Source organism: Oratosquilla oratoria, chromosome 24, assembly GCF_046742065.1.
Source record: "Oratosquilla oratoria isolate Oo_2021 chromosome 24, ASM4674206v1, whole genome shotgun sequence".
Lineage (NCBI taxonomy): Eukaryota > Metazoa > Arthropoda > Malacostraca > Stomatopoda > Squillidae > Oratosquilla > Oratosquilla oratoria.
The window spans coordinates 3,926,819-3,938,851 of record NC_134800.1 but is presented as its reverse complement, the minus strand read 5'-3'; the positions used below and the strand labels follow the sequence as shown (position 1 = coordinate 3,938,851).

Sequence of the window (12,033 nt, the reverse complement as noted above, 5' to 3'; positions counted from 1 at the left end):
TGGATGGGGATGATAGGATGTTAAGGGACACGGAACAGCCTAATGTAGGTCTCAGGGTCTCTCGCAGCCTCCTTCATTCTTATGTTCTTAAGTTGTTTAATTCTGTTACATCACAACAGGACGAGTCGACACTCAGTGCACGTGCCCGGCCTCAACGACTTCTTCCTCTGTCCCGACGTCGAACTAGTTTCCAATAAAACACGCACTTACAGGACAAGCAGCTCAGAGGACATCTGGCCTTGAAAATGAAGCAAGACGTCTCACCCAGCACGAAACCGCGGACGCATATAAAAGGACCCACCGGGGGGACATGGGGCTACTTTCAACGCCTCTCGCAGCCATGAAGACATCTCTCCTGCTTGTGAGTGGGCCTACGTGTCATTCTTGTGTACAAGCGTCTAGGTTTCTTCCACGTACCACGTGAACGTCTGACCCAGTCCGCCGTCGAAACGCAAAACGTAGATTCTATTACAAAGAAGAGTAGACAACTTTGTTGACGTCTTGGGCTGCGTTCCTATTCCCTCTTTGACTTTATTCTGGCTAATACCGGACGATTTTATTCGTTTGATGGGGGGTCGTCGCAGTGATGGGATCAAGACGATCTCGATTCTCCTCTTTGATGCCGCGGACCCGATCGTGGATTTTATTCAGGATAACGCCAGCCGATTCGAGTCAGCTGAGGAAACGTCGCGTGCAGGAGCTAGCCATTTTGATTTGCTTTACCTCCTTTTCTTTACTGCAGCCGTCTCCAGGCAATTCTATTCAGGTGAGGGAACCCCACCCCTACCTCCCATTCCACTCGGCAGCGACTGGGATAGAAACTAACTCAAGCCAATCTTCATTAACAATTTTGCTGCGTTTTACATTAGACATTTTTTTTCTAGTTGTCTCCTGGCAATTTTGTTCAGCTGAGGGAAAGGGTTGCGGAATGAAATTGCCTAGCGACGTCTGTCACAAAGACGATGTCTGCACCTAAAAGGTTCTTGTGTCGGAGATCGGAAATCATCTCCTCTTCAGTTCTTAACCCCGCGTGCTTAAGACATTCGACTGAATTTTGTATTCTTTTTGTCTGGCGCAGCGTAATTTTATTTGGTTGAGGGAAATCTCCTTTGCACTCAGGTCTCGGTTAACTTATAAACCTTCTCCGCGCTCATACGTTTAAACCCGTCTTGATTAACCCTTTCAGCGGAACATTCATTTTTTACTTTAGTTCTGACCATCACTAGTTGATTTTATTGAGCTGAGGGAAAGCCACCACCCTCCTCTGCAAGGGTTAGCCACATACATTAAGAAAACTAATTAGGTATTAGTGGCCCTCTGCATACATTTGCTGCAGCGTTGAATGAATAATGAATAAGAGAAAATACCATGTTACCGTATTTCACCTCGGTTTACATTTGCTGTATAAAAGATTGAGTGTACATCGTGATCGCAGACATATCCTCACCGTTTTAGTTCTTGATATCTTTTAACTAATGAAAAGAGACGATTTTTTCTAATCCAGTTTAACGACTTTAACAACGATCATAATTTTCTTCACAATCCAACATTTGCTTGTCACGAAAATCTGAGGATAGTGGGCAAATGACATCTCACAGACATGTCCTCAGACATATCCTCACTGTTTAGTTCTTGATTTCTTTTAGCTCATGAAAAGAGACGAAATTTTCCCTAATCCAATTTAACATATTTAACAACGTTCTTAGTTTTCTTCACAATCCAACATCTACCATTTGCTTGCCACGAAAATCCGTGGATAGTGGCCAAAGATGACGACCTTGGTCATAGCCGAGCGACTCCTAGCAAAGAAATCTTGTTTATTTATTCTAACTTTATTTCTTTGACAGATGCTGGTGGTGGTTAGCGCCGTGGCATTGGCTGCGCCGCAAGGGGCGGCTCCATCACCGAATACACTCTCCGCAAACCCGGGTCCCACCGGACAGCAAGGGTGAGTTGTGTACTGTAAGCCAATACTTGTCCTCGTCCCCTGTCCATGCTCCTCTGACAAGCTACACCATTCCACTTTATCTCTGTAAGGTGTGTCTTCCATAAACACCAAACACTCGGGCTCAAAGCCGTGGGAGTGACATTCCACTTAAATAATAATAATAATAATAATAAACAAATAAATAGATAAAAAATCAATTACCACAACCACCCGCCCTTCACCCCACCAAGGTAAAGGTGTCGAGAGGTTGAGTGCTTACGACAGACTTCTGATTCATCTGCATCGGATCGTCCTCAAACAAGATTTTCATGACACGACTACTCTAAGGCAGCTCGCACACCGACGCAACCAGTTGCATGAAACTAGTTGCATTGCTTCTATCCTTGAAGACAATATCGCGCCGAATATGACACTAAGATCTATGTATTAGAAATTAATAATAATAATAATAATAATAATAATAATAATAATAATTATATGAATTAAAATAAAATGCGTGCGGTCGGTTTCATGCAACTGGTTGCATCGTTGTGCGAGTTGCTTAAGCCACCGTATTCCATACTTTCATTTTACCTTTAATGCATAATGTCCCCTCTGGGGATTTAATTTTTGCTAATTCCAGCTTTGAGAGGCCCGTGCTTGGTCACTTCACCATTTGTCAGAATGTCATTCCCCCTCCTTTCCAAGACTGTCTGTTTCAAAAGATGCATTCTAAATAATATGCAGATATTATCGCACGACGGAACACTTTTCTAATCCTAAGATTAACTTGGGTTAGCACGGGTATAATTCCAGCCCAGGTGACAGGACAGAGGCCAAAACCTATAATTGCTTTCCTCATCCCGTAAACTTACTGTGGTCATAATTCACCCCCAGAAAACACAAAATTCCCCCTCCCCCCCGGGGTGAATTTCACCCCTAATGAGAACCCCTGATCTAGTCTCTCCTAGGTTACTACCCTTCCATCTCTATCTTTTTTTTTTTTTTTTTTGGGGGGGGGGGTTCCAGTTTGGGGAGTAAATTGATGTGTATCCCTTTTGAGATCTCATTCTTCCTCTTTTTTTTGGTTTCCCTCAGAGCCGTGGGGGCCCAAGGCAACGTGGGTGGATTTCCTTCTCTCTTCAGCAACCCTGCCTTCTACTTCGCCCTCGATGACTACCTCGAGGGTGACTTCCACCACGTCGTCCGAGGATCCGACGGGCTCTCCTACTTCATCGATGTCGACTAAGATCGAGATCGACCAAGATCGACGCGGAGAACGCGATGACGCTTGTGACAGACCACGGACCAACAACCGGACTTCGAAGGCGTAACATCCTCCCCCTCCCACCCGTCCCCTCCCATGAATACAGAGACGTCCCCCTCCCACCCGTCCCCTCCCATGAGTACAGAGACGTCCCCCTCCCACCCGTCCCCTCCCATGAATACAGAGACGTCCCCCACCCCCCCACGCCACCATTCAGATTAATAAAATTACTTGGCATAAGCTAGAATAAAAACATTCAAGTAGGTCATCGAGTCCAAAGGAATTAATGACGAGACAGAAGAGTCCTCGATGATCGAGATCAATCGAAGGCGAGATCGAGGACAATGAGTGTTTGAAAGGGCGTGCGAAGTATGTTTGTGTGTGTGTGTGTGTGTGTGTGTGTGTGTGTGTGTGTGTGTGTGTGTGTGTGTGTGTGTGTGTGACTATGCAACATTGGTGCCAATTATCCTGAAAGATCTTGCAAGGGACAACGATACCTTTTGGTCGAGGTGTATCTGGACCCTGAGGGTCATGTTAGAAGGATCTACCCCTTTTGCGAACTTTGCACACGAGAGATTTTGACCTAATCCTCCATATGACCCGAAGAAGCTTAAGGTCATGAGGTCATTGCAAAACACAGTGATGGTGACGACAGGACCTTTCGTCTTTGTAATAATCCGAGAGAAAAAAATACACGAAACGACTGTGAACGTTTGACTAAGATACAGAATAAAAGAATCTATACAAATTTCTTTTCTGTTACTCTCCTGCGTGCCTAACAACCCATTCTTAGAAATTCCCTGAATAAACGAGCTGTTCTCTACCTCTTATTCCTAGTCCGAGGTCTATGACTGCTTAAACCCAATGCAGTCAATATGTAAAGGACTTCTGAGAAACCCCTACAGACCAGAGTCACCCACAGGAGACTCATCTCCGCTAAAGAACAATGGTAGTTACTTCAATTCTGTTGCTCCTAATTCTTACTACCCTTAGATATCTACTTGACTGCCTTTATGACTCAACGGGGTCCAGAATACGACCAGCGAGGGTACCAGCGGACAAGCTCTCCATAATGGAGAGATGTGTATCAAAAGTTCATGAAGATGGTAAATTTTTAGAAGTGCACACTTTCGTGATAATGCAAGAGAAAATTAAATGTTAATTTTGTAAATTATAATACATCAACGTAATATACGCTTTTCTTGGTGGAAATTAATAACAGGAAATTCTGCTAAAAGCAATGATCAAACGAACATAAGTCACTTCGACTGCTTGATACGCCATCTTTGTTTTGGTAGATGCGGAGGTCGAAGAAATTAAAGCATGATAAATTCGTCTATTCTAACCTACCTACCTAAGCTGACCTAACCTAACCTGCATTTAGTAATGCGGTACCTGTAATTCTAGAGGTCATCAAGGTCGTTGTCGTTGTCTTTGACTTCCAAATCTATCAAAACAAAGATGGCGTCTCAAGGAGTCGACGCGACTTCGTTCGTGTATTGCTTTTGGCAACGTTTTCTATTATTGATTTCCGCCAAGAAAAAAGGTATATTACGTTGATGTATTATAATTTAACAAATCAATATTTAATTTTCTAATGCTATATCGTGTAGGTGTGCACTTCTAAAAAAAAAAAAAAAATTAAGTTAAACTAAGTTAGGTTGTGTTGAGTTTGATTAGGTTTGGGTAAGCTAGGTTATGTTAGGCTGGAGTAGGTAAAACTAAGTTAAGTTGAAATTCCCTTAAGTCCTACCCCTAAAGCACAGCTTGTTTACGCTCTTCCTATGTGTATAGGGCAAGGGTTCTCACCCTTACTTGGCCCATTCACCCCTTTCACCATTTGTCTGAATGTCATTCCCCCTCCTTTCCAAGATTGCCTGTTTCAAAAAGTGCATTCTAAATAATATGCAAATATTACTTAAAACACTTTTTTTTTCAAATTAGTATATATTTTTTCCATATTAGTATAATTCCAGCCCAGGTGAGAGGCCAGATAGGCCAAAACCTGTGATTGCTTTCCTCGCCGCATAAACTGACTGTGGTCACAAATCACCCCCAGAAAACCCAAAATTCCCCCCCTGGAGGTGAATTTCACCCCTAATGAGAACCCCCTGGTATAAGGGGTTAGGTAAGGTTGAATTTGGTTAGGTTCTGCTAAATTGACTCAAGGCACCAACATTCGTTCTTCGGGAAGATATCATCACGTAAATATGTTGCTCATTTTACACTGGTTTATAATGTTTATATACTCGTTTATGTATGCACATGCATATATTTATATTTAATATCTATGGTTCCCTTTCATCACGTTTGGGTACCTCATGAATCACCAAAACTTATGAAAATTGTACGTTTATACAACTTACCAGAAAGATTCAAACACTTACCTTTAACTTGTTTTCTTGTCACCAGTCATTCTTTGTTCATTACGTTAAATATCAAAGCGTAACACTACTTATCTGAGTCATAATTTGTAAAATGAAATCTCACAACAAAACACTTCACTCTCACTCATTTGACAACATGGCACTAGATCACATGAAGAGCTGATATGTCACACGCATCCACATATTGCCTAATAACAATAGAGTTTTGAAAAGTAAGGGTAAGTTCTTGAATTGTGATTGGCTACTGAAGACGTACTCGCATCGTAATTGAAATGACTCTATCATTGAGCGGGTATTTTGTCACACGCGTCCACATATCGGCCAATAACAACAAAGCCTAGGAAGGCAGGCGCGACTTATTGAATTGTGATTGGCTGCTGAGGACGTACTCGTATTACTGTTATGCCTACGTCACTCAGAGCGGGAACTTTGAATATGGTGCACAGTGAAGGCTTTCATAAGGTCTGTACTAAGTTTTCAAAGAATGTTCAGTCGTCAAGATATTCGAGTTCTATTGTAATCTATTGAACTTTGATTTTCGCGTGAGTTTAGATATATGTTCTGTTGAACAGGCTGCCCTTTAGACGTAACTCGATGGTTGATATTATCATCTTTGTATGGAGTTGTTCATAGTTGTTAGTAAGATGTTGATCAACACGAGGACAGTTACACACCACTACCTTATCTCAAGTTCAGATGGAAAGAGCTCTGGCCGCAAACCATCTGTCAAGGCAGACGGGTACACAGATGGACAGTCAAGTAGACAGAGACATAGAGATGCAAATAGGGACACGCGCGCGCGTACACACACACACACACACACACACACACACACACACACACACACACACACACACACACACACACACACACACACACACACACACACACACACACACACACACACACACACACACACACTCTCTCTCTCTCTCTCTCTCTCTCTCTCTCTCTCTCTCTCTCTCTCTCCGGCCGCAGCTACTTCTGGCGTAAACTCCTCACATAACTCTTTCTTGCCATCAAATGTACACGGTCCCTAAAAAAAAAAAGATAAATAAAATAAATGAAATTGTACCTCGCCAACTACGGCCGGCCATGATTCAAGCCAAGATAATCTGACTCAATTTTTTGGGGACAAGATAAATGGCTCCTAATCTAACGGGAGAGTAGTTAACCAGCATCCGTTTTTTATTCTCTTACATGGTTCGCGAGAAAGCCTCCGCGGGGACACGTGTCGGAACGCTGACGCAACATCGTCAGGCCTTTGACCAAACGGCTGCTCAGTTGTATAGAGTCACTATTCTAAAGTGACTTTGGGAGCGCCCCTACGGACCAGAGTCTCCAAGCATTCATTAATGTCTGGAGACAATTCTCCGCTCAAAGAGGAATCCTGAGATAGTTTTGAATTTCTACGATTCCTATTTTTATTATTTGTTTACTTAATCAATTTCTCCTTTGCCACCCAGATGACTCTACCTCTATTTCAATTCAACATCTTGTGATGGGGGACAAGAATACTGGTATTGTGTTCCCTGTGTGTCGTAAAGGGCGAAGAGTCAGGGCAAAATACTCTGTTCTGACTCGGCTACCCCTCTCATAAGGGGGATTAAGGGCTTCGTATATGTGTAAACAATTACGGTTAACCATTTTGTTTACCTTAATAAGTGAGTTGTTCTTCATTTCGTCTTCTTTGTTGGTTAATATCATCCGTAACTGGGGTCTCTGTTGGTCCTCTTTGGTTTTTGGGGGGGGCACTGCTAAACTATTTGAGGCACCAATCGTGCAATATTCCTTTCAGGAATTCAGTTAGATAGAGTATAGAAGATCTAGCGCCAGAGATAGCACAACCGGAGAACAGAGTATCACACAAACAAGCTGAAAAAAATCGAAGTCAAAAGCTGAATATTTGTGTACATTTTTATCTTATTTTTTGATATAATAAAAGGAAAGGATTTCCCAAGAATATGAAGGGACGTGGGAGGGTACCCCAGGAGGCACTGAATAGCTGCGGCCGAAGCCGCCACATTTACTCAATGATGTGTTTGGACATTTGGGCTAGGTAACTTGGAGTCGCTACTGGAAATCGGAGAGGAGGGTGGGATTCGAACCCAGGACTAAGGACATACATACATACATACATACATACATACATACATACATACATACATACAAACATACATACACACATACATACATACATACATACATACATACATACATACATACATACATACATACATACATACATACATACATACATACATACATACATACAGAGTGATAGATACTTGGAACAAATTAGACAACGAAACAGTGTGTGCAAACACTATTCAAGATTTTAAGAAAAAACTTGATGCTGAGAGATACAAAGACGGGTCACCACGAGCATAGCTCTCTTCCCGTATAATACAGTTAGGTAAATACATGCAAACATATACCAAGGGCCTTTTCCCCCTTACCAGGGGGGTAGCTAAAGTCAAAAGGCATAATTTCACTCCCCTTCATTCACCAACCCTCCATTCCTCCCTCGTGTCTCCTCCTGGATGACGGGTCATCCTTGCATCTCACCCATCGCCCTGGGTTAGAAGCAATGCAGCAAGGCACAGCACATAAACAGCAAGACCGCTTCATTTTTCATAATGCAAAATTAAAATTCTTTGTCTGACAATTTTTTTTCTGGATTCAAGAAAATTGTCTGACAGTAAACTCAATCTTAATACCGCATCACGTACTCGACAAACAGTAAATATAAGATGGTGACGGTGAAGAGCCTACACCTATAGACGCTGAGTAGCTGCGGCCGAAGCCGTCACTGTTGCCTCGTGATTTGCTTCGGAGACTGCTGGGGAAGGGGCCAGGTAACACACAGTCACAGTTGGGAATCGGGGAGGAGTGCGGGACTCGAACCCACGACCCATATTCTGTGAACCTTTTCAATACGAGTCAATTTCTTGCGGGCAGCATCGGCTGCCTCATGTACGATGATGCGTCACAATATTTGTATTATAAAACATAAATTTGTAGCTGTATTATTCGTTCTCTTTCGCTCTGAATATTAATAACCACAGGAAAAATTATCAGGACAGTTCGTAGAATATGGAGGTGACTCAGTTACAACTACAAAGTAAATATAATCAAAACACCGGCATCCTCATATATCCACTCACTCCTCACAACGCCAACATAGGGTTCATCGTATGGAAAGGGTTAAAGTACTCATTAAGGTTCTGTAAGAATAAGAATATGTTTTCAACAGCTGATGTGAGGCTGGTTCTGCCCCACAAAAAAAAGAAAAAAAAAAAAAAAAAAAAGTGCCCCTGTTTTTTCATAAGACTATCTTACAAATTCAAAATTGGAGAAGCTTAGAAAACCAAAACACAGAGACAAAGTTTAGTTCAATTTTATTCCAAATAAACATCATCCTGAGGATGTCCAATCGACACACACATTTGAAATTTCGTCTCATTCCAATGTCATTTTGGGTTACTTTGGATCACTGTTACCCCAGTTACCCGGTTACCATGGTTACCCGATAAGCAGGTTGCATAGTTACCAGGTAACCCGGTTACCATGCTATCAGGTAATCCTGTTACCAGAATACCCCGTAACCAGATTACCAAGTTACCCCGTTACCAAGGTTACCAAGTTACCTCGTTACCAAGGTTACCCGATTAGCAGGTTACATAGTTACCAGGTTACCCGGTTACCATGCTATCAGGTAATCCTGTTACCAGAATACTCCGTTACCAGATTACCAAGTTACCCCGTTACTAAGGTTACCAAGTTACCTCGTTACCAAGGTTACCCTGTTACCAGATTACCCGGTTACCAGGTAACCGGCATTTCCTCACAACAACTACTCCCAGCTCCTCCTCCTCCTCCTCCTCGGAGCCAACACCTCCTCCTCGAAGCCAACACCTCTTCCTCCGCCTCCTCCTCCTCCTCCTCCTCCTCCTCCTCCTTCACCTCCTCCCTCAGTCGACCTCAACGTAGTAGGTGCGTCCGTCAGTGCCCCGGATGGCCTGATAGTGATCTCGATCGTAGTAGTCGTCGAGATCGAGGTCGAGGTAGAGTCTCTGCCTGAAGAAGTTGTTCCCGAGTCCGGCAACTCCCGTGGCTCCGCTGGTGGGAAGAGAGAGAGAGAAAGAGAGTGATGAGAGGGAGAGAGATAATGGGGGAGGGTGGGAGAATGAGGGAAGATAGACAGACAAACAGAGAGAGAGAGAGAGAGAGAGAGAGAGAGAGAGAGAGAGAGAGAGAGAGAGAGAGAGAGAGAGAGAGAGAGAGAGAGGTATGGGGATATAATAGTTTGTGCAGACGCAACACGAACTGAATTGGAAGAATTGAATATGAACTTGAGCCTCACGCGAGAGGAGAAGAGGGATGTGAAGAGGAAGAGAGAAGAAAGAGGAGGAGAAGGAAAAGGGGCAAGGAGAAGGAGGAGCAGCGAGGAGGAGGAGCAGGGAGGAGGAGGAGGAGGGAGGAGGAGGAGGAGGGAGGAGGAGGAGGAAGGAGGGAGGAGGAGGGAGGAGGAGGGAGGAGGAGGAAGAGCAGGGAGGAGGAGGAGGGGGAGGAGGTGGAGGAGGAGCAGGGAGGAGGAGGAGGAAGAGCAGGGAGGAGGAGCAGGGAGGAGGAGGAAGAGCAGGGAGGAGGAGGAAGAGCAAGGAGAAGGAGGAGGAGGGAGGAGGAGGAGGAGGAGGAAGAGCAGCAGCAGCAGCAGGAGTGGGGAGGAGGTTCGGGAAGCTGGAATGTGGGGGAAGAAGAGGAGGGGGGAGGAGGAGGGGGAGCGAGAAGGAGGAATGTGAAAGAAGAGGAGGAAGAGCGTGGAGGAGTAGGAGTGAGGAGTAGGAGCAAGGGGGATTATGGAGGAGGAAGAGGAATGTATAGGAGGAGTAGGAGGAGGAGGGGCAGGAGGAGGAGGAGGAGCAGGAGGATGAATGTGGTGGTGGAATAGGAAGAGGAGGAGTAAGGGGAAGTGTGGAAGAGGAAGAGGAATATAGATAAGGAGGAGGAGGAAGAGGAGGAGAGGAAGAGGAGGAGGAGGAGGAGGAAGAGGAGGAGGAAGAGGAGAAGGAAGAGGAGGAAGAAGGGGAAGAGGAGGAAGAGGATTTTTTTGGACAGGTCACTTCGAAAGTGGAGGTCGAGGGAACTACGTCAGGTTTGATTTGCAACTCACCCTTGCTGTCCCACGTTGCGCCCTCCCCCACCGTACTGCGGCGCTGCAAGAGCAACGGCGAAGAGGAAGGCCAGCATCTGGAATGGAGAAGAAGAGGAGGTCACTGGAAGCGTCTTGATAGATCGCCAAAGACTCACAAATAACGAAGTCAGCATACTGGAAGAGTCTTGAAAGATCGCCAAAGACTCACAGATAACAAAGTCAGCATACTGGAAGTGTCTTGAAAGATCGCCAAAGACTCACAAATAACGAAGTCAACATACTGGAAGCGTCTTGGGAGGACACCAAAAACTCACAAATAACAACGTCAACATTAGTTTTTGAGTATCATGCAACATAAGAACATACCGGCGACTAGACAATTCCTTGCCCAATACCACGGGTCATCCCCATCCATAAAGTCATCTAACCTTTTCTTAAAACAACCAATAGTTTCAGCGTTCACTAACTACATGGTTACTAAGTCTATCTCATTCGTTGTCCACTCTATTGGGATACCAGTTCCTGCCTATTTCCCTCTTAAATCTAAATTTACGGAACCCAACGCAGAGCCTTCGTACAAGTTCACGAACACCGTCAGTCCCTCAGGGAACACAGAAGCACACTCATGCTTTGCTTTGTCTCGATTCAAGACGAGAAGCGACCTTAGAACGCTGGGAATGGAGATGGACCGAAGGAAACGCGGTTGAAACTGTGAGGGAGACTGTTGCAGTGGCCGAGCAAAGTCTGTGGGGACGGTGCGACCTGCCCTCAACGGTTGTCCGTTTTTTTTTTTTTTTTTTTTTTTTGACGACACATCACTGTAACCTGTATGTTGATAATCGCATTGTATTCCGTTGTGGCAGGGGTTTCTCACTTCCCACTTCATGGGAGCAGGGTGGTGAGTTTTATCTCACGTTACTGACCAGGCCGAGCGGGTTAGAGCGTCGCTATTTGCGACGGAGGTCGAGATGATGACGGTTCGAACCCTGCCACCGGTGAGTTGAACCAGGGTCATGGTTAATATAATTCCACACTACAAAGCCCTCTGTAAGGGGCACCGTCCTAGCCTCCTGATAGGGGGAATTCGTGACGTTACACAGAATCACTGACCAGGCCGAGGTGGGCTCCTCAGGGGTTTCTATGGGGTTCTATGGGGAATCGTAAAGTTTTCAATTTTACTCAAAAAGGATTTTACAAAGGATTACAAAGGCGGAGCATGCCGACAGGAGTCCTTTTGGTCCATAACTAGGTCGGACGCGAAAGAAATTATAATATTGATAAATAAATAAGTAAA

General features: G+C 44.4%; 1 protein-coding gene across 1 annotated transcript; it reads left to right on the top strand.

Annotated features, from left to right (window-relative positions):
* The first annotated feature begins 297 nt into the window (after positions 1 to 297).
* On the top strand, positions 298 to 3,335 carry LOC143038194 (uncharacterized). Its single transcript, XM_076207195.1, has 3 exons — positions 298 to 361; positions 1,848 to 1,948; positions 3,026 to 3,335. The coding sequence occupies exons 1-3, from the start codon at positions 311 to 313 to the stop codon at positions 3,174 to 3,176; spliced, it is 303 nt and encodes a 100-aa protein (XP_076063310.1). The 5' UTR covers positions 298 to 310; the 3' UTR covers positions 3,177 to 3,335.
* Positions 3,336 to 12,033: the final 8,698 nt, after the last annotated feature.

Excerpts from the sequence above, each read along its gene's own strand:
- LOC143038194 (XM_076207195.1), top strand. The coding sequence starts at position 311 with ATGGGGCTACTTTCAACGCCTCTCGCAGCCATGAAGACATCTCTCCTG. Across the intron at positions 362-1,847 it reads TGAAGACATCTCTCCTGCTT|ATGCTGGTGGTGGTTAGCGC; the intron begins GTGAGTGGGCCT and ends TTTCTTTGACAG. Across the intron at positions 1,949-3,025 it reads GGTCCCACCGGACAGCAAGG|AGCCGTGGGGGCCCAAGGCA; the intron begins GTGAGTTGTGTA and ends GGTTTCCCTCAG.